This window comes from Myotis lucifugus, unplaced genomic scaffold, assembly GCF_000147115.1.
Source record: "Myotis lucifugus unplaced genomic scaffold, Myoluc2.0 scaffold_33, whole genome shotgun sequence".
Classification (NCBI taxonomy): Eukaryota; Metazoa; Chordata; class Mammalia; order Chiroptera; family Vespertilionidae; genus Myotis; species Myotis lucifugus.
In genome coordinates this window covers 1,680,316-1,701,835 of record NW_005871081.1, presented here as the reverse complement: position 1 = coordinate 1,701,835, position 21,520 = coordinate 1,680,316, and the positions used below count along the sequence as shown (strand labels likewise).

General features: G+C 46.9%; 1 protein-coding gene across 1 annotated transcript in view; it reads right to left on the bottom strand.

Moving 5' to 3' along the window:
* Positions 1 to 21,520, bottom strand: part of CARS2 (cysteinyl-tRNA synthetase 2, mitochondrial) — a 35,082-nt gene that overhangs the window by 3,381 nt on the left and 10,181 nt on the right. Inside the window, 11 exon segments of the mRNA XM_014454202.1 lie at positions 196 to 294; positions 1,025 to 1,148; positions 1,880 to 2,018; positions 3,402 to 3,468; positions 8,176 to 8,243; positions 10,335 to 10,468; positions 14,297 to 14,426; positions 15,848 to 15,931; positions 18,746 to 18,851; positions 18,975 to 19,154; positions 19,961 to 20,056. Coding sequence (XP_014309688.1) covers positions 196 to 294; positions 1,025 to 1,148; positions 1,880 to 2,018; positions 3,402 to 3,468; positions 8,176 to 8,243; positions 10,335 to 10,468; positions 14,297 to 14,426; positions 15,848 to 15,931; positions 18,746 to 18,851; positions 18,975 to 19,154; positions 19,961 to 20,056 — 1,227 coding nt within the window.

Genomic DNA, 21,520 nt, shown 5'->3' with positions numbered 1-21,520 from the left:
TGCGCTGCTGCTTCTCAGAATTGTTGCAATTTCATTTTAAGATATTAGCTCTGAGTGTTGACTTTTTAAGGAATGTAATGTACTTTTGAGCACATAAATTGGCATTTATAAGTATCCATTAAAGGGGAAAAATGGTCCTTATTGGATTGGCTTGTAAATATCCCACCACTGAGGACTGAAAAGAGAAGGGTGTACCTGTCGTTCTGCCAGAGAAATTCCAACCGTCTCAAAAAATTGCTCAACGTAGGAGATGATGGAGCCAAACACAGCAGGGCTCCTGGGACCGCCAGGCTCCTGTGACAGATGACCCAGAGAAGGCTCTTTAAAGGCAACGGTGTAACAGGTCACTTCTGCCTGCTGTGCCTCCATGCGGACAAGTTGGCAGGGGGCCCTGGACTAACTGCTGGAGCTGCCACTCTGCAAGCCAGACGACCCGGGTCAGTAACTTAATCCTGCACCTGAGCCCGCCCACCTAGAATATGGGGATGTTATGGTCTGAACGCTTGCATACATGGAAACCTAGCCCCCAGCATGATGGTGGTCTCAGGAGACGGGGTCTTCGGGAGGTCACTGGGTCATGAGGGCAGAGCCTCAGGAGTGGGGTGACACCAAGACCCAGAAAAGGGTCAGGTTGGGTGGGCACAGAGTGAGTCAAGGTCCCAACATAGGGCTTCCTCCCTCATTTCACGTTTTAGCAGTGAACTCAGCTTCCTCCGAGCAAACAGGAAGGCTGTGTGCTCCCGCATTAGCCAGCACGCAATGCGGCTCCCAGTGTGCTGGGACCTCTGTGCCCACATAAGCCGCACCTACTGCTTGGGGCTCTGGGAGGCGGTGCCTCCTGCAGGGCCAGCAGGGCAGGCCCCATTCGGCTGAAGCAGCTTCAGGAACTTAGGGAAGGTCAGGAGAGGCCTGGAAGCCACCGGCTGTGGGAGATGGTTACCTGAGAGAGTTGGGAAGTGGCATCTGTTCTTTATGAGGGAAAACCAACCAAACAAAAACCCTACTTTGTGGTCACTGGAGTTACCTTAGTGACCACCTTCAGCTGTCTGTTCGCCTGGTGAATGAGATCCAAGACGGCATCCACCGCCCCAGGCGTGTCAAAGTCGTCCGCCAAGGCGGCCTTCACAGCAGCCTGTGTGTGGTTGAGCCTTAGATGAGAAACATGTGTCACTCACAGCCAACAGCAGGTAGCCTCCCTCAGGCGAGCAGGCCTGTGTCCCACTCCCACCCCAGCTGCCCTCTCTTTCCTCCCGTCAGCCCCTCCAGCGCAGTCTCCATGGTGGTCATCCTCTCCCTTTCCTCCCCAGCCCACAAGGACACTCAGGCCCTCTGGGCCTTCCTCTCTCGTCTGTGTGGTCTCACCTTCACACCCACTACCTGTCACAGGCTTTACCTCATCTAACTCGCTGCTGCCCCTCTTTACTGGAGGTAAAGGCCCCACTTGCTTTGGATCCGCCCCCCTCCGGGCCTGGGGCAGGACTGGGTCTGGGCCACCCTGCAGCTGGGCAGGCCCTGGGACCAGTTCTGGCCATTGTGAGAAACAGCGTCCACATCTGGGCCAGAGCATTGAATTGTGGAGGCAAAGCCCTGGAGCCCCCTCTTCCCTCCGGCCTTGCACCTGCCCTCACCCTCGTAGTGACAAGGGCCTCTGTTCAGTTCACTCTAATAAACACCAGCAGGAAAACCCATCCTGGCACGTTATTTACAACCTTCACAGCCACCCACAGTCGGACACAGACCTGCCCGAGGCCACAGAGCCTGAGGGACCTTCCCACCAGCACTCAAGTAGCCTTAGTCTCCAAAAGCCTCGCTTCCCTCCAGGCAGCCCAGCGCCTGCTGGCGCCCAGGGCCCTCTGGGCAGGTCTGGGAGAGCACCCACCTCTCCCACAGCACGTCTTCCCTGATGGGCCTGCAAGCCAGCTGCCCCTTCATGTAGGCCCGAGCATCCTGGGCGAACGCGGCCACGGCCCGGAGGAGGTGCTGAGCTTCCTGCATGGTGCTGTCGCTGTAGTCCACGGCTGAGGAAGGGGGAAGGATTAGCTGGGGGTGCCCGTCGAGCATGCCCACACCTGCAGACTCAGTTTCTTAGCCAGGCCGTCCTCACACTACTCCAGAAACCCAGCAGTGGAGCGGGGACAGCTGCCCCCTATCCTGCACCTCCCTGAGGCCTGAACCACGCAGACCAGTCTGTCCTGACTCGGGTATCTCTCATCACCTCAGAAGAAACATGAAAAACCTCTCCCTATACATTTTGGCTGAGGGGGCCCATTCTCGCTGACAGATGGACAGACAGCTGACTCTGGAAACAGAAACATTCACTTGGGTACCTGACGCAGCTCAAAGACCACCTGGTGCCATGAGGAGAGGGAGAGGATTAGACCTCAAACTCAGTGTGGTAGAGTACGTGAAGACAGATTTAAGAACTCCCACCTGGGCCAGCCCACCTGAGCCACTGGACACCACGTCCAGGCCCCCACAAAAGGCACAGCCAGAGGGATAGACGTGTCAGCTGCTCCCCAAGTGGTGGGGGCCAGTGTCCTGGGTATCGTGCCTCAGTACCACAGATCTGGGGGCAAAAACAGCAATTTCTTCTCTTGCAGCTCTGGGGGTAAAAACAACTGAAATCAAGGGGTCAGCCGGGCTACCCTTCCCAAAGGTCCTCAGGGAGGGTCCTGCCTTGTCTCTTGCAGCTTCTGCTGGCCCAGACGTTCTTGGACTGTGGCTGCATCACCCCAATCTCTGCTTCCCTGGTCACATGGTTATGCCCAGTGCACAGGCTGAGGAGCCCACCTACCCCCAAAGGGCACCTGCTCCTGCAGGGCCATAGACACCGGCGCCATCTTACTGTCACAGTGGTCAAGTCAGGCACGGCAGTGCCGGGTGTCCCCAAACCTGGCCTTCCAGAGAGAAGAGGAGACCTCTGGCCCTAGGGACAGGGTGCTAGACATCCCCATCCCCCTCACCCCACCCCCACCACGAGCATCACACAGCGCAGCACAGCAGGGCCTGCCTGCCCTGAGTGGGACGCATTTGAGGGCTCCTGGTTCCGTCCCTGTGTGAGCACGGCCGGTCCAATTGTGTTCATGGAGCAGGAAGTGGAGGGCACTCCGGGGCCCAGACCCCATAGAGGGGGAGGGAAGGGGAGTGGACGGGGAGGGCTGACTGGAAACCCATGGCCTCCGTAAGCTTCTGGAACCTTCTAGCCAAGTGCTGGTATTATGCAATAGTGCATCCTCGGGCTTACTTTCTGAGCCCAAGCCTTAGGGGATGAACAACCACACTAACAAGACGGTGCTTATTACTCAGCCAGTACTTTGGTATTCCCCACACTGTCAGAGTAGTCTCTCCCAGCTGCACACAGCAGACGCTGTGACCATCCCCCAAAGGCCCTGTCGGCTCACCTGACCGGTAGCTGCTCCGCAGGCAGAAGAGCCGGAAGACGTCGGGGGAAAATGTCTTCAGAAAGTCCTGAGAGAGAGAGATGCGGGAGAGATGTACGGTGCTTGTCTTTCCCGTTTGCATCACTCAGAGGTGAGTTCTCACACGTCAAGCAATCAGGAATGTTATGAAAAGCTTTGTTTTGCCTTCAAACTCAGCACTTTCCCTGCAATTTCCCTGCTGACTGTCCACATTCAGTCCCAGCGTCTGTGGGAAAGGCCGAGAGGAGAGGCCTGTCTGCCTGGAGTCCGGCTCCACCAGGCGCATCGGGAGTCTGCTCTGCTGATGGCCTGGGAGCCTTCACCACGGCACCATTTTCTCACCCTCGTCATGAGAGGACGGCCACCACCAGAGGCCACCCAGCAGCCTGGGAACCTCAGAGAGACTGTGCTCAGGAAGGGACACAGGGAGGAGGAGGCACGCACAGCTCCTGGCTGAGTGAGAGGGACAGGCTCCCAGGAGCAGGAAGGAGACAGTCCAGAAAGCTTGGCTGTGGTAACGTCAGAACAAGCAACATCCATGCCCAGGTCATTCTCTCCGGTGACACTGAACTTGAAGCAGGTATGTTTCTCAAAGAATAAACCATTCTGCCTCTGATAAAAGTAAACGTAAAATAGCTCTGGCCAGTTTTGCTCAATGGCTAGAGCATCGGCCTGCAGACCAAAGGGCCCCGGTTTCGATTCTGGTCAAGGGCACATACCTCGGTTGCAGGCTCCTCCCCAGCCCGGGGCCTGGTCAGGGTGCATGCAGGAGGCAACCAATCAATGTTTCTTTCACATCGATGTTTTTCTTTCTCTCTGTCTTTCCCTCTCTCTTCCACTCTCTCTAAAAATCAATGGAAAAATATCCTTGGGTGAGGATTAAAAGAAAAAAAGTAAACATAGAATAAAAGCCCAATTGGTATCACCCTCTCGGTTATTTCCACAATGTCTGCATAAAGAAGTGAAAATTTCCATATCAGAAAGGATAACATGGGGAAACGTATCAGAAATCATTAAGACAGCACCATGTTCAACAAAACCTCTCTCTGGTGGTCAGTGGAAAGTTCTGCATGATTTTAAAGGGATAAGACATGGGGTGTGGGAGGAAGGGGAGAAAGGGCCCAACCTCACGATGGGTTCCAGTGTGGCCCCAGGAAAGACACTAGGGCTCTGCTTGGCCCGACCAGGCCACCCACAGTGACCGTGCCACCGACTGACCAATGCTGGGCACCGAGGGAAACGGGCTCCGAGAGGAGTGTTTGAATCCTCAGAGAGTTAAAGGAGACGTTCTCAGCCCTTCTGTACACCTGCCCACCCCTTTCTGTCCAATGGTATCTCTGGCCTCCCCTCGGCAACAGCAACCAGCATGCTACAGCTAGGAGGAAACACCTGGCCTGGACCCCGTGCCAGGCTTGTGGGGGTGGGGGGGCTCTCGGGGGTTTAAGGATGCTGTTTAGAAAGTAGCCCAGGCTGGAGCATCTGCTCTGGCTATGTGCTGGCTTTGGTGCAGGGACTTACACTAAGGGGACACCTGGGCACATGAGTAGGTTAGACAAGGTCTCACCTGCTGGAAACACTGTCAAGAATTAAAAAAAAAAAAAGGTTTAGCTCAATAGTTGCATACACAAAAATTATAATTCTCAAAAAAAACCTAAAACTTGATCTACCATATAATCCAGCAATTCCGCTTCTGGGTATAAATCCAAAGGAAACAAAAGCAGTATCTCAAGGAGATATTTGCACTCCAGTAGCAATAAACACACTAGGTGCTCAGATCTCGGTTCAAAGTTCCATTTCCCCACAAAGGCAGCGAGGCACCTCGGAGAAATGGCCGGTCTGGGAGGATGCAAAGGTGATCAGGGCCGAAAGCAAGGATGCAGGCGAGACACGAGCTCAGGACACAGGAGCCCTCCCTGTCCAAATGTGGGATAATTTCAGCACAAAAAGGATAAAGACTGAGTTGATAATACACAAAGTAAATCCTTAGGTCTGTAGTGGCACTGAAAAGAAACAGAGAAAGACAAAAACCCTTTCTTTAAAGGGGAATGCTAACTATAGTAAATGTAAAGAAGCAACAGAATGAGACCAGCACAACTGCAAGAATCAATGAAAGGAGCACCAAGGTGGAGCGCACCAAGGATGCCAAACCTGCAGGGCAGAAGGCTGTTGGGAACAAGATACTGACATGACATTATCTCGCAGGTTCTCGAGATTCACAAAAAGGAAACATCTCTACAGCAGACATTGTGGTCATCCCCTAGCCAAGCAGTCAAATTTATCATCACTGGGTCCCACAGTCTGACGCTGTGATCCCAGAGGAAGTCCACAGCACCACTGATGGAGTGTTTCCGCCAAGCAGGTTTGACCTAAATGGAATCAGCCTTGAGACCTCACTTCCAGTTACAGGAAATACAGGAGCTAGAAGAACAAGTTAAATGACACCACAAAGCAACAGGCAAATTCCAGATGTGGGGTGTTCAGAAAAAATAGCCTGGTTTCTTCAAAAAGTCAATGCCACAGGGAAAATAAAAGTAGAGAGACTGTTGTAGAGTAGAAGCCTAAACAGAACAGCCTTAAAAAATAAGCAAATCCTGTCACACTCTACAACACAGATGAACCTTGAGGACATTATGCTAAGTGAAATCAGCTAGTCACAAATGACAAACACTCTATGATCCCACTTATATGAGGTGCCCAGAGCAGTCAGTCATGGAAACGGAAAGTAGAATGGTGGGGGCAGGGGCAGAGGAGGGGAAAGGGGGATATGTTCACTGGGTGCAGAATTTCAGTTTCGCAAGATGGAAAAGTTCTGGAGATCTGTCACACAGCCATGTGAACATAATACACTACTGAACTGTACACATAAACAGGTTAACGTAGATTTTATGTAATGTGTTTTTTACCACTATTAAAAACAATTTTTTTTAAAGCCTAAGACACAACATTCAAATGCAGTGCATAAACCTTGATTGGATCCTGGTTAAAAAATAAAGCTGTAAAAGACATTGGGGTAAATGCAGAAATCAAAATATGGGTTAGATAATTGGTATTGTTAAGAAATTATTGCTTAGGAAGGAGGGGAATGGGTGGAGGTGAAAGAGGGTATGGGGGGGATAAATGGTGATATAAAAAAAAAACAGAAAAGAAATTGCTAACTTTTTAGGTGTTTAGGTTACGTAGGAAAGCATCCTTATTTTTAAGAGTTGCATGCAGAAAGAATTCTCATGATGTCTACATGTATTTTCTAATGGTTCAGGACAATAACACACACAAATACTAAACTCTTAAGTCTACATGGTGAGTATATAAGTATTTCTTTTAACTTTTCTGTATGTTTGAAAGTTTGTATAAGATAATATTAGACATTTCTATTTATGTAAAATACATAAAAGACTATTTTTGAGGAGCACACCCCTTTTGGTTTATTATAAATCTGGTGGGAATAGCTTCAGTGGTTGGTATTTAGGTGATGAAGGGCTGTTTACTATCCTTGTCAACTAAATTGGGCATTATAGACCCCAAGACAAGGGAGGATCAAGCTGTGTTTAAGTATTCTATTAGTGCCCTCGATTACCATTCATACGGAAATTCACACTTCAGCCTGCATTTCTACAACACAATGAAATTTTCCAGGAAAGGTAAGAAGCCAGCAAAAAGCAAAAATCAGTCAATCAAACAAACAAACCCAAAGCTACACTAGATAGGAGGGGGCTGGTGATGGAACAGAGGGACAAAAACAGGGGAAGGAATCCAGCAAATGTAATTCAAAAGATAAAATCATTAAAAACAAAAAGGGCAAAGGCCTTTCTGTTTTTGTCAAGGGCGGGGGTGGGGGGGGGGGAAAGGAGACATATGTAATACTCTTTGTAATACTTGAAGCAATAAAACAATTAAAAAAAACAAACACATGATTGGAGCTGCATGGAGAAAAAAAAAAGGGGGGGAGGAAGAAGTCCACCACTAAAGCCGACAGCCCTGGCTGCTGTGGCTCGGTTGGGCGTCCACCCGTGCACAGAAGGGTTGCTGGTACGATTCCTGGTTAGGGCACATGCCCAGGTTGCAGGCTCAATCCCCAGTACAGGGCGTGCAAGAGACTGCTGATTAATGTTTCCCTCTCTCCCTCTCCCTTTCTCCCTAAATATCAATAAAAGAAATCTTTTTTAAAAAGGCAACAGAAAACAGTGGAGAGCCATACAAGAAGAGAGAACAGGAAATAGAGAAATACCACTGTGCACTTTTCAGAAAAAGGAAAAAAAAGAGAGAGAGAGTATTTAGCCCCAGCTGGTTTGGCTCAGTGGATAGAGCGTCAGACTGTGGAATGAAGGGTCCCAGGTTCGATTCTGGTCAGGGCCACATGCCCAGGTTGCAGGCTCAGTCCCCAGTTGGGGGCGTGCAGGAGGCAGCCCGTCAGTGATTCTCATCATTGATGTTTCTATCTCTCTCTCTCCCTCTCTGAAATCAATAAAAAGAAAATGAAAAAAAAAAGAGTATTTAGACCCGGAAGTAGGAGTAGCCCCTTAGGGCCATGGGGAAAGGGGGGCCAGGGAAACTGGGAATCAGAGATTTGGGGTCACATATACAAGGTTCCTGGAGGGTTGACGGTGAGCGATTTGGGGAAAACTTCTATCCACATGTACATGGGTGTTTGCATATTGGAGAGAGCAGCACTTTTCAGGGGGGAAAAAGAAAGAGTATTTAGTCCCAGCTGGTTTAACAAGGTTCAGCAAGCTGGCAGCAACACAGAAAAGCACATTACCTTAATAGTGATGTAGTTTTTCAGTGATTTGGACATTTTTTCTTCTTTGCCTTTTACATGCAAATGTCCTGAGGAGAAAAAACACACACAGTCATTCACTCTGAATGGGGGGAAGAGAGGGACTGCTCCGTCCCATCTGTACAGGGGAAGGAGGTAAAGTGGGCGCTTCTCCAGCAGGTGCCTGAGCACAGGGCTCCGACTGCAGCTGCCCAGGTAACTGAAAGGAAACCGTAAGTGCTGCCCTCTCCAATATGCAAACACCCATGTACATGTGGATAGAAGATTTCCCCAAATCACCCACCGTCAACCCTCCAGGAAGATGGAGCCCACAGCTATGCTGGTTCAAGGGCGTCGGGTACACCCAGCCCACAGTGGGCAATGGACAGGAACCACTGCTGAGTCAGAACTCAGACAGGAACAGACGGACTGCGACACTCAGAAACAGTGCACACTCTACCCCTTTCCTGTAACTTAGAAACGGCGCTTTAACCGACTCAACACCTGAAGAAATGACAAATCTCTGGTTTTGCAAACCAGGCACCCACCCGGCAATAAAAGCTGCTTACAGATGTTCAGAATTGCAGAGTGGGGCTTGCAGGTCTCTGAGAGCAATTAGATTTTCTGTTGCAACTGAATTTCACAGACTTATCAAGACCTTGGTATTACTTCACCCCCAGTATGTAAAGGGCCAGATTCATTTTCCTGTGTGTCAGGAGGCACTGCTGTTTCTTTCTCCAGGACAGGTGTGAATGTCATGGAGAAGCGTAGAGTGCCTTAACAGATGGTAAAAGTCACAACAAAACACAGCAACAAAACCCCTTTCTTTCCCATTCCCACACTTACTAGTAAAGGTAAACAAGACCTGCTGTTTTATGGCCACCAAACACCTGTCATTAGCTGAGAGCATGAAGAAGTGTTAGTACTGACTCCTAGACCCACGGTTCACCGAAGGGCACCTGCACTTCATAGTGTCCAGAGCAAACCATAACTCCTCACGAGCATTAACTGACGCAGTGTCTGTGGAGGGATCATGCTCTGACTTCTCAGACAGTTAACACAGTGGAAGGGGAACATGGAACCAGGACCATCAGGCTTTTGCCCTTCTATTTAGGGAATCTGCCCAGCAAGGCCCTTCGCTGGCAGAAATAAAGGAGATTTGGCTACTGTTGAGTTCTATGCAGGGGCACAAAGTGGGATACTAGAGGGCAAACAGCCCATATGCTGTCCACAGCTGTTCGGCCAGTTCTGTTTCTTTTCGGACTACTGTGAGGCAGTCAGAAACGAGCTGGTCACTGCAGAGAATAGAGATGCTGGTTCCCGGGCACCTGGGGGACACAGCGAGGGTGGGCGTGCCACCCAGGACAGCTCAAGAATAAAGGAGACACTGCGGTACGTGCAGCCTCATCAGTTCACTGCCATGAAGAAAACCCAAGTGAACCCTTACTCCAGACTTTAAGCAGCCGACGGCACATTATAAAATGAGCATCTCTATATATTTCACTGGAATAACCTAGTTTCCTTAATTCAAGGACTTAAAGAAATGGTATTTGTTAATGCACTGTGTTTCAGATGCTGATTATCTGCAGCTCCCAACCCTATCACTGCCAAATACCAAATACCTAAGCTGTCATTCCAAAAAGCAATGGACCAATTTGACATTGCCCCACGACCTTTGTCAAAATTTGGACATAGGAATCTTCCCAGGCATCAAAGGGAATTCCAACGCATGTGTCACAATCTGCTCCTGAGAACAGATGGCTGGTGTTAGCCAACTATGGTTTTTGAACAGTGAAATGAGAGGCAGTGGTATTAGAGGATGGTGACAATATTATAGCTCAAAGTTGGCATATTCCGAATAATGATTACATCATACTACTTAAAACCCTCAATAGTTTTATTAGAAGGAAACTTATATAGAACAGCACTGTAAAGCCTTTTCCATATTCTTGTCATTCATATTTCAGTTCCCAAAAGGCAGACTCATTCCCATTCAAGGAAGTTCATGTCCAACTGACTAAAATTCAAAAACAATTTAGGAGACAGCTCCACTTCTTGACCTATTTTCGCTGATCTATGCATTTCCAAATGTAACTGTTTTGTCAATAAAAGATAAAACGGCAGGACTGAAATAGAACAATTCCTCTGAGGTCATTACTTACCAGAATGCAGGAAGTAATTTCCCCATTGCTGGCACTGATGGAAGACCTCACACTGTGCGATTTCATTCTCATGATGCGGGAAAGCTAGGTCTATGCCACCCGAGTGGATGTCCAGTTGACTTCCAAACACCAAACTGCAAGACACAGCACAGAGCTGTGAATTAATTCAATCAAACAGCGTATTTCTCCAACCCTCATCTTATATCTAACCCTTCCAGCCTTTGTGCAAGGAATAAAATAAATGGATCTCAATTTTAAATCAATACGTGTGAAAGCTTAACTCAGTGGTTCCCAAACTTATTTGGCCTACCGCCCCCTTTCCAGAAAAAATATTACTCAGCGCCCCCTGGAAATTATTTTTTTAAAAATTTTAATAGCAATTAAACAGAAAGATATATGTATTAATGTTTCTACCTTTTTCGTAAAATATAGTAAAGAAAGGTGTAAATTAGAAACATTGAAGTTTGAAATTATGAAACTATTTATTGAACTCAAAATAGAAAGGTAATACAAAAAAAGTTAAAACAAATGCACCTGTGGCCATCACCGCCCCCCTGGATCGCTGCAGCGCCCACTTTAGGAATCACTGGCTTAACTGATGCAAATGGAAACCATAATTTTGTTTTTACTTCATAAAATCCCTCATCCATAGCTTTTCCTCCTACTAAAGACAATTCATAAAAATCCCTAATAGCTTTTCCTCCTAGTGAAAAAATTTAATTCTCTTTGCTCCAGAGGTATGGTTTTTTAAAAAAACTTACAAAATTACCTTTTCTTACTTTCAATAGGTAAAATTTAGTGGTTTTCCACCTTTAACAAGAGATAGAACTATAAAATCAAGAGAATTTTTAATTTGGCTTTTGAAAATTTAACTACTTAGCGGTTTTATTTGACAAACAAGGTTATAGAATTCAAATCAGTGCACGTCAGCTATTGGCACTTCCGCTCTAACGCTGTGCTATACATCCTGGAAAACCTCATGTCCTACAAACTGCACACCAAAGCTGTGCGGCTGATGGGACAGTGCAGCAGCTGGCCCGACCACTCGGCCTGGAAACTCTCACCAGACCACCTGCGAAAACTGTACCAGTGTGAACAATCCAGGTTCACTAGCACTGCTTCAGAAGACATTGAAAATGCACAAATCGATGAAAAACTCAACAGCACAGTGGAAATGCTGGTTTGTGGGGGCTGGGGTGGTGAGGCCACCTGCCCCAGCACACAGCGAGGCTGGAATGCAGACCATCGTGAATTTTCCTAAAAATGGTTCAAAATAGACATTTTTAAAGATGCCACAGCCTCGCTGAGTCCATTCCTGCTGAAGGTTGACCTTCTCCCACTGGCTCCTGGGCTCCAGAAGAACCCGCACTGTACCGTCGCATTTAGCAAAGTGGTGCTGGCTGAGTGGGTTGTCTGTTACTGTACATTCTCAGTGATGGATTTTAGAGAATCTATTACAGTCCTTGAAATTCAAATGCTCTGAAGAAGAGTGTGAGGTGGGAGGGCGCAGATTGGGTAGGAGAGCATAAGGGGCCTCATTTGTAATGAGTGATTCAGTTTAAGATCTGAAGCAAATATGACGATGTTAAGATTTAATAAAGCTAAACTGTGGATCTGAGGTATTCATTATATTAGTCTCTATTCATGTCTGTACATTAGACCTATTTTAAAATAAGAGACAGCTAAAAAGGAATACAATGTCTATTTTCATTATTTAGATTTCAACAAAATGAAATATTTAATGGTAACATTAGATTTGAAATTTATTAAATGCTTTCTACCTGCTTTACAGTAACTAATTGAATCTAAAACTAAATACTTTTTTACAATCCAATGTATACTCCACATTGTTATTAAACCAACAAGTATTAATAAATACATAAGTGGTTCTGTATTAATGTATGACTGTGAGATGGACATAATTGTTTTTGATGAAAAGTTGGGCCCATGCTTCATAGTAACATGAGAGTTTGACATTTCAGGAATGCCTGGATGTGTTTCTAAATGGGCCATGTAGAAGTCATCAAAGGTCAGGGCTGCGGGGGGATGTGGTGGAAAGGGAGACTGCCTGCTGAGTCTTAACTAGAATGAACAAAATGTGGATGGACGGGTCTCAGAGGACAAGGCTTTTCCATTTGGTAGGATAGGGTAAACCTACGTGGGGCTCAAAAGGAAACTAGGGTGGGGACAGTGCATGGGGCACAGTGCTCTATTACAGGAGACTAGAGGCCCAGTGCACAAATTCGTGCACTGGTGGGGGGGTCCCTCAGCCTGGCCTGCAGGGATCGGGCCGAAACCAGTTCTCTGACATCCCCCAAGGGGTTCCGGATTGCAAGAGTGTGGTTCTCGTGACACACCCCAGAATCGAGCTCCCTCCTCTCTGGTTCCGGGTGTGTCACCCGAGAACCGCAGCTGCCAAGTCACCGCAGCTCAGCAGCTCCTGTGTTGAGTGTCCGCCCCCGGTGGTCAGTGCGCATCATAGCTACGGGTCAAGCAGTCAAACGGTTGGATGGTCACTTAGGCTTTTATATATATAGATAAGATAGTTACCACTGCTATACCCAGCCAGAAAACAGCACCACATACAACAACCAATTGAGGGTGACTGGGTTGGCTGATCTGAAAATTTTTGGTGTAGCTAGTAGTTTGAAATGCTCACCTTAAGCATACTTTATGTTTCTAATTTTAAAAACTTATAACTCCACTGCAAAGAATTATTATAATAAATATCTGCAATGAACTAAAACACATCAAATATAATAAAATCTGAGTTAATATGATACTTGAAAACCCCTCACCTCCACAAACAGGAAATACATACACCAGGTTATTCACTGCAGGTATTTGTAAGAGCAAAGTATTGGAACACCTAAATGCTCCTCCATAGGGTACTAGCTAAATGAACAATGGGTAAGCCACACAATACAGCAGCACTTAGGAGCCGAGAAGACAAATGACGAAGAGCTCAGCAAACTGATACAAGGGAATTCCCAGGACAGATGGCTAAGTGAAGAGAGACAGAAGAGAACAGCACATGTGGTATGCCTGCCTCTCTCTCTCTCTCTCTCTCTCTCTCTCTCTCTCACACACACACACATACACACACACACACACACACACACACACACACGAAAAGGGGCATGTGGCCATGGGCAGAAGCGTGGGGAGTGCGAAGGAACAGTCTGCAGAGGTGATCAAGCAGGAGGAGGAGGCCCCAGCAGAGATGCCAAAACCAGCAGAGAGTTGTTTCCCAGGGGCCAAGGGAAAAGGAGGGCATCAGGCTGCCTGTCAGTGACCTGGTCACTGGTGCCCTCAGGAGACCAGAGTCAGTGGGACGCTGGGATGAAAGCCAGGCAGGAGCAGGTCACATGTAGATGGTGATAGAAGCAAACAAAAAGGAGGCTGCTGGAGGGGTCAGGGTCACGGGGGACCAGTGTTTATAGAGATCCCAGGACAGAAGCGTCCTGAGAAAGGGCTGATGGAAGACTGAGGAGACAGACACACAGAACCTGGGGATAACGCTCGATGGGTTCTGATCCAGCTTTGGGGTGAGGGCCTGTGGACTGAGAGAGCGGCAGGAGAAAGGTGGTTCGGTCCCCTGTCCCTGAGGGGCTCTGCCCTCACCTCAGTGGAGGGTTGGTGTTCCCTAAACCCACTTCGGCAGAGAGATGAAGGCAACCTGGAGCCGGCTTGTAGGAGATGGGAAATCAAAACCTGAACCGTAAAGCGGCTTTCCTACTGAAAAGAAAGTGCTGATGCAAAGATGAATAAGCCATGTTTTTGTTTTGTTTCCCTTCTTACAGCCAGTCCCCTCTGAGTGTTAAGCTTTCCTCCAAACTCCTTGCTTTGTCTGCATTGGTGCGGAGACCAAACTTGTCCTGTCTGCGCCCTCTACTGGCCAACTCAGGCATTGCTAGAGCTTTCACATCAACACCGACGGGAAGAATCCAGGAAAACCTTACCTTGAGATGGTAGAACATTCGATATGCCAGCCAGGTCTTCCGTTTCCCCAAGGAGAGGGCCAGAAGATCTCCTGGGGCTTGGCTGCCTTCCACAGGGAAAAGTCACTGGCATGCCGCTTGTCCGAATCACCTGCCAATTAAAAGTGTTTGATCAACAGGGTTGAGAACTTAGAATGAACAAACCAACCCAAAGTCACAAAACTAAAGCACTTTCCAAAGAGTCTGCTCCTTCTTATAGTAACCTCACATTCCTCATTCATGTTTTCCTCTTCCCCCCACCTGACGGCTGGAAAGACTACTAAACACTTTCACCTAAAATATGCCAGTAGAATGAGGTCTGTCAGCATGAGGCCAGTTTCAGTGAGTTGAATAATGAATGAGTTGAGATTTCAAACACGCACGGTGATGCTGCTTTCTGAGAGGTGTCCTGAACTAGCGCACTCATTCTTCTGCAGTCTGTCTCCTAAGACAGCTGTGCTTATCAGTAACTGAGTTTGAGTAACTTTCCCCCCAAAAAATCATATAGAGCGAAAAGGAGAATTACCAGAATGCCAATCACATTCAAAGAGTAAAGAGACTCAAAAGAGAAAGGTTAGGTTATTGTTGAAGTCTGTACAATGAGCCAGTTCTGGGCTCTCTTTACATTCCAAAACTTGGAAACAAGATCTTCAGTAGGTGAGTGGATAAGTAAACTGTGGTACATCAGATAATGGGATATTACTCACTGCTAAAAAGAAATGAGCTATCGAGCCATGAACAGACATGAAGAAAGCTTACATGCATGTTTCACATGCGGGGACCATCTCTGAAAGGAGCCGTGAGAATGGGCGAAGGTGCCTTCTCCAGGAAGAGCTGGAGGCCCAGGCAGGAGAGGGGAGGGATGTGTCATATGCTGTGTGACCTTTATACTCTACAAGTTCTATTTGAAAAAACAGAATCAAATTTATTTATTTATTTTTAATATATATTTTTATTGATTTCAGAGAGGAAGGGAGAGGGAGAGATAGAAACATCAATGATGAGAGAATCATTGATTGGCTGCCTCCTGCATGATCCCCACTGGGGATTGAGCCCGCAACCCGAGCATGTGCCCTTGACCGGAATCGAACCCAGGACCTTTCAGTCTGCAGGCTGACGCTCTATCCACTGAGCCAAACCAGCTAGGACCAGAATCAAATTTAAAACACAGCTGTGATCCCTGGCCAGCATGGCTCAATGGTTAAGCACTGACCTATGAACAAGGAGGTCATGGTTCAATTCCTGGTCAGGGCACATGCCTGGTTTGCAGGCTCAATCCCCAGTGTGGGGCATGCAGGAGGCAGCCGATTGATGATTCTCTCTCATCATTGGCGTTTCTATCTCTCTCTTCCTTTCCCTTCCTCTCTGAAATCAATAAAAATATATTTTAAAAAATAAAATAAAACACAGCTGTGATCAGCTGTCTGGCACCACCTCTGAGAGAGTGGGGGTCTCAACCGAGCACTGGGAAAGAGAAGCTGAGTCTGTGCGTCAGCCCCCGGAAGCCGGGACAGGACGCCGGGGTCCACCCACCTGGCTCTGCAACAGGACCAGGAGCCACACCGACGAGCTTGCCGTACTTGTCTCCTCTCGACTGCAGATCAAAGTAGACATTGCCTGTTTTATAAAGGTAATAATTTCATTTCTCAGTCTTAAATGTCAGCATCTACATGAGCTTAACAGCTAACAAGTGATTAGAACTGAAACACAGAATATGGCATCTGGCCCTCATTTGGCCTCCTGTACTATATTTTAAAATCAAAATTAACACCACCAGCACTGTTTTTTAAAAACATGCATTTGGACACATCATGAATGTCTGGATGTAAAAGTGAAAACAAAGGAGTAAGTTCTGTGTCAAATGCTGACGCAATTCTTTTTAACAAGAAAAAGGAAAAGTGAGTGTTACCATTGGCCTGCGTTCAGCTCTGGGCTTCATGTTACACAGCGATCAGCAAAGAAACCCTTTCCTAACCGGATACCCTCCACGGCTGTCTTTTTACTTAGGTTACAAACATCGCTGCACTCAAGCCTCCCGTAGCTGTCCTTCCACCGAAGTGCATCCGGTCCACGTTTTTAGACTGAGGGTGCAAGGTGACCTTCCGCTAGGTCACTGCAGAGCCAGGGCCAGCCCTTGCACGTCCAGCCGCGCAGGGGAGGGGTTATCGGAGCTGGAGTCAGTCCTGGCCTGAGCACGCGGGGGCCGCCGGGAAACAGAGACCCCAGACGACTCAGAGTCCGCGTCCCCAACCTTCACTCAGAGCTTGTTCCTGAGCTCCAACTACGAGCTGGGATAAACTGGTGAAAGTGGGAGAAGTAAGTTAGAATGTAAACGGCACTTGAAAATGCTTTAAAACAGAAAGAAACTGTTCCCTTTAATGGATGAAACATTTTCCTCAGACCTCTATTTATGGCATCCATTTGCTGAACAAATTCTTTCTTCACAAATAGTGCAAAGATCAAATTACAACCAAGCTTTGTGAAACTGTCACAAAGTCCAAATGAATGGAGTTTCAGTAAGTGAAATTTATTTTAAATTAATTATGTTTATCATAATTAAAATTTACCATAAAGCATAGTAATAAAACAAACAGCATTTACTCCTAAAGTATGCTTGGATGGGAATCTCTGAGCAGCGCATGAACATTAATCAGTTTAGCTGGCTTATGTGTCTTATTTCACGTTATATGACAGCAGGAAAACAATTCCTGTATTTCTGGAAACAATTCCAGTTCAGTCACCTAAGCCCTTTAAAACAAGTTTTTCTTGGAAATAAAATCTAAACATAGCAAACAAGATAAAGTAAAAGACTGCAAGCCTGTATGCACAGGCTATTGAGAAAGGCAACAACATTTCCAGGGACCAGGGGCCCCTGCCATGTAGCTTATGCCCTCAAGTACGACCACGAAAGAAAGGTGCTCACAGGCCAATAATCCCTATGAATCATGTCCATGATCATGCTTTCCACTTTGTTACTGACTTGCAACAAGTATTGCAGTACCTGAATGCTGCCAACCCCCGGCTAGGTTCTCTAATGGGTTATTTGTGAAAAGCAAAAGGTTTTCCTGGTCCAAGAACTGACAAAAAGTGAAAATGTGAACAGCAAGCGGAGGCAGCATATGATTGGCTACCAAGTGGTACAGTACGGCTATCACAGCTGAGAAGGTGCGTTTCGGCTACGGGCAGTAAAGAAAACTTCCTGGGAGAGAGAAAGGAGGATTTAGACCTGGGAAGAATGACTGGAAAGGAAGAGATATGGCTGAAAACAATGCTGAATCGTAGAAGCAGCAAAACGCCAGGCTGCCAGTCTTTCCCTGAAACCACCAACCGAAAAGCAGCAGCTCCTAAACCAATGAAGCTCTACAACAGGAAGTGGTCACACATATCCAGAAGACGGGTGTTCCGAAGACAACTGGCCTGGCCAGTCTCTTCAACGAGCCCGTAATGAGGGGAACAAAGTGGGGACTGTCTTAAAGGGACAGGACACAACCACGTGCATAGGCTACTGAGAAAGGCAACACACGTTTCCAGGGGCCAGGGGCCCCTGCCACGTAGCTTATGTCCTCAGGTAGGACCACGAAAGAACCTGAGTTAGATGAGGATGTGGGGAGGTAGGTGTGAATATGCAGAGGACAGGGCATGCTATTAGGGAACTGTCCAGCAGCTCAGCTCTGATCATGACACTGGGGTTACATAGGGTGACGTCTTTTATTCAGAGACGTGTGTTGAAGTGTGCAGGGCCTAAAGTGTCAGGATGTTCACTGGTCCATCAAAAAGACAACTGCCCATCCAAGGAGATGACAGTCTGAGGGCCAGTCTTCCACAAGGGGGTGGACCTTTTGAGGTGCTGCCATTGTCCTCAACTGTTTGCTATGAAAAATGTGAACAAAGTTGAAAGAAGACTCAAAGGACACCTGCACACCTACATCTAGTACAACATTGTTAGCATCATGCCACATTTGCCTTGTCTAGACTAGCTCTCCAGATGGTCATCTCTTCCTGTAACCGTGGAAATACTTTTTAAAAGAATTGATGCGTCCTAGCTGGTTTGGCTCAGTGAACAGAGTGACTGAAGGGTCCCGGGTTCGATTCTGGTCAAGGGCACGTACCTCGGTTGCAGACTCAGTTGCATGTGGAAGGCAACCAATCTGTGTGTGTGTGTGTGTATGTGTGTGTGTGTCTGTGTCTGTCTGTCTGTCTCTCCCCCTCCTTTCCACTCATATCCTCGGGTGAGGATTAACAACAACAAAAAGAATTGATGCAGCCATTTATGCAAAGACAATAACCATAAGAAAACCTCACATTTTCACTGTAGGAATCATATTGAGACAGTAAAACATCTGGCACTCTCCAACAACTCATAAGAATATGTCCAGTTTCTCATAGTCCCATCAATGTTACCAACAATTAGTGTTTATAAAATAGCCCCACCTCTTGCTGTTGAATAAGCATGCCCATTAGCAATTATTCCTTCAATGAAAGAAATGATCTGAGGAATATTTTCAGTTACTCTCAAGTATACTGTGGGTGGGAGAACCTGAAAGAAAGCAAAGGAGAGATAACTGTTTCCATAGTTCAAAAGCAAGTCAGCCAAAACCGGCTTTCACTGTTCAAGCTTCTTATCTTCATGGCAGAAAGAATAAGCAACACCCTACTTTACCTTCAAGGCTGCCATATCTTGTTTAAAATCTTCTTCATCTGCAAGAAGATTAGGTGAGCCTATTAGGCAATCCGGAGTATTCACAACAGAGCCACACAGGGGCTCCACCGGCACAACAGAGCCACACAGAGGCTCCACCGGCTCCCGCAGCTGGGAGGGCTTGGCCTCAGTTTGACATGCCTGCTCACAAAAAAGGGCATTTAATTTTAGGTATCAAACTTATTCAAGTAGCTTAGCTAATCAAAAAGGTTTGTTGACCCTGTATTCAGGTTAAAGAGAAAAAAGAAATAAACAATGTGGTGATTTTCGTTATATAATTTTCAAAAAAAACCTAAGCCTGATTTTTAAAACATATTTTTATTTTTATTGATTTTTAGAGAGAGAGGGAGGAAGGGTGAGAGAAAGAGAAACATCAATCAGCCGCCTCCCGCATGCCCCCTACGGGGATCCCCGCAACCCAGGTATGTGCCCTGACTGGGAATTGAATCAGCAACCTGTTGGTACACAGGACAACGCCCAACCAACTGAGCCACACCAGCCAGGGTGCCTCTATTTTTCTAGAACAAGGATAAGCCAGATCAATCTAGTGTACATAATAACCAGAAACTTGAGTTCCTATCTTATACCTTACCCCTCAGGAGGCAAAAGTAAACAGGCTAAAAATATATCGCAGAGGAATTTTCTAAGAAATATTTAAAGCAATACAGCATATGAAAATAGGGATTGTGACGGGTGTTCAATCCCACAGGGCCATAGCTGGGCTCCCGGGGACGGGCAATCCCCCCCCCCCCCCACAAATGGACATCGAATTCTGAATGTACGGCAGATGGGGACAGGTACCTGCAGCCCCAGATCTAGAGGGGGCTGGCACACAAAACTAGGTTTACAAAAGTATTCCTTACTTTTCAGCAGAAAAACACTCCCAGGACAGAAGCACGTCACACTGTGAAGTTATGAAACCAAATGCAGCTTCATAACTGTTGAGCCTGTGAAGTGACCCGGGAGCCACTGGAACTCACCCAGCATCTGTTCCAGGCTGGATCCTCCTCTCCCCTGCTCCTCCCCATCCCTGAGAAATAGAGCTCCCATTTTATGGGGGATAGATTTCAGTTCTGGAGTATTAAGAAACTTTCTCAAGTGAAACAACACCCTAAACCCACGTTCTTACCAGCCCAGGACCCTAAAGTAGCAATCACCCTAGAAACTGCAACCAGTGAACATTTACTGAAGAAAGGAATCTGGTGGACAAAGTGTTGCTGCCCAAGTGTCTTCTGTGTTGTCTTGAGCAAGACAATAAACCTCGGTGCCTTCGGCTATCTTTGCAACACGAAGAAAATCCCAGCTAATAGTCTTTAGATTGCTATGAGGATGCAATGAGAAAGTCACCACTGTGAATGGAAAAAACTACATTAATATCACTATTAAAGAGACAAAACACCTAGCACCCAGACACAGCTAGTGATCAGTACATATTAGTCCTTTTCCTATGGTACAGCTTTGTGGCAAAGCTGACCTCCTAAAAAAAAAGTTAACTTATTTATATCCAGAAGACAAAAGGCCAAACAAATAAAAAAGCTAAAACTTCAGTGTTAGCTTTCACTTTAGAAGCTTTTAATACTATGCAATTTTGGACCTAATGGTCAGCAAATTGCTTGTATTTATTCATCTGTAATTTTTTAAGTATATATATTTTTAAATTGATTTTTGGAGACAGAGGAATGGAGAGGGAGAGAAAGAAACGACGACATGAGAGTGCAACATCAATCGGCTGCCTCCCGCACGCCCCCTACCAGGGATTGAGCCCGCAACCCAGGCAAGTGCCCTGACCGGGAATTGAACCAGCGACCTTTTCGTGTACAGGATGACACACAACCAAGTGGCCACACCGGCCAGGGCTATTCATCTGTAATTTCTGTTTTCTGCATAGGAAACCCACTCCCAGGGAACACGAATGACATAAGGGTGCCCAGGACGAGCCTCTCTCCAGACGGCCAACACCATCACCAGTTGTCTCAGGAGCATGGCCATGGTCACACATGTATTTGCATCCTCTTCTTGAAATGTAGCACCTTCCACACTTGGCCTGCACCTGGCTTCCATCTCTAACAACCAAGTTCCAGAACTGTCCGCGCAGAGCACGATGAGCCACTACCTTCTTTCTAAGGTCGTCTGCGTCCCATCCCAGACTTTTCATGAACTATTCAGCAGTCCTCTCCAATTACTTTCCCATCTTTTTACTGAGACACACATGACAACACATGTCATTTCTAAGCTACAGACCTAGGTGTAAAGCCACTGGTCAGAAATGTTTGCTAGCTCCTGCCAACTGCCTTCCGAGGAAGGTGTACTGATTTGAACCTGACCTGCAATGCACGCAGGTGCCTATGCTGCAAAGTGCTAGCAAACTCCCAGGTTGTCGACATGACAGCTAAAAAAATGTTTTTTCACTGTAATTTTAATTTATGCTTCTCTTATTTTCAGTGAGCTTGAACATCTCACATGTTTACAAACGATTTGTATTAAATGATTTATAATTATCCATACCC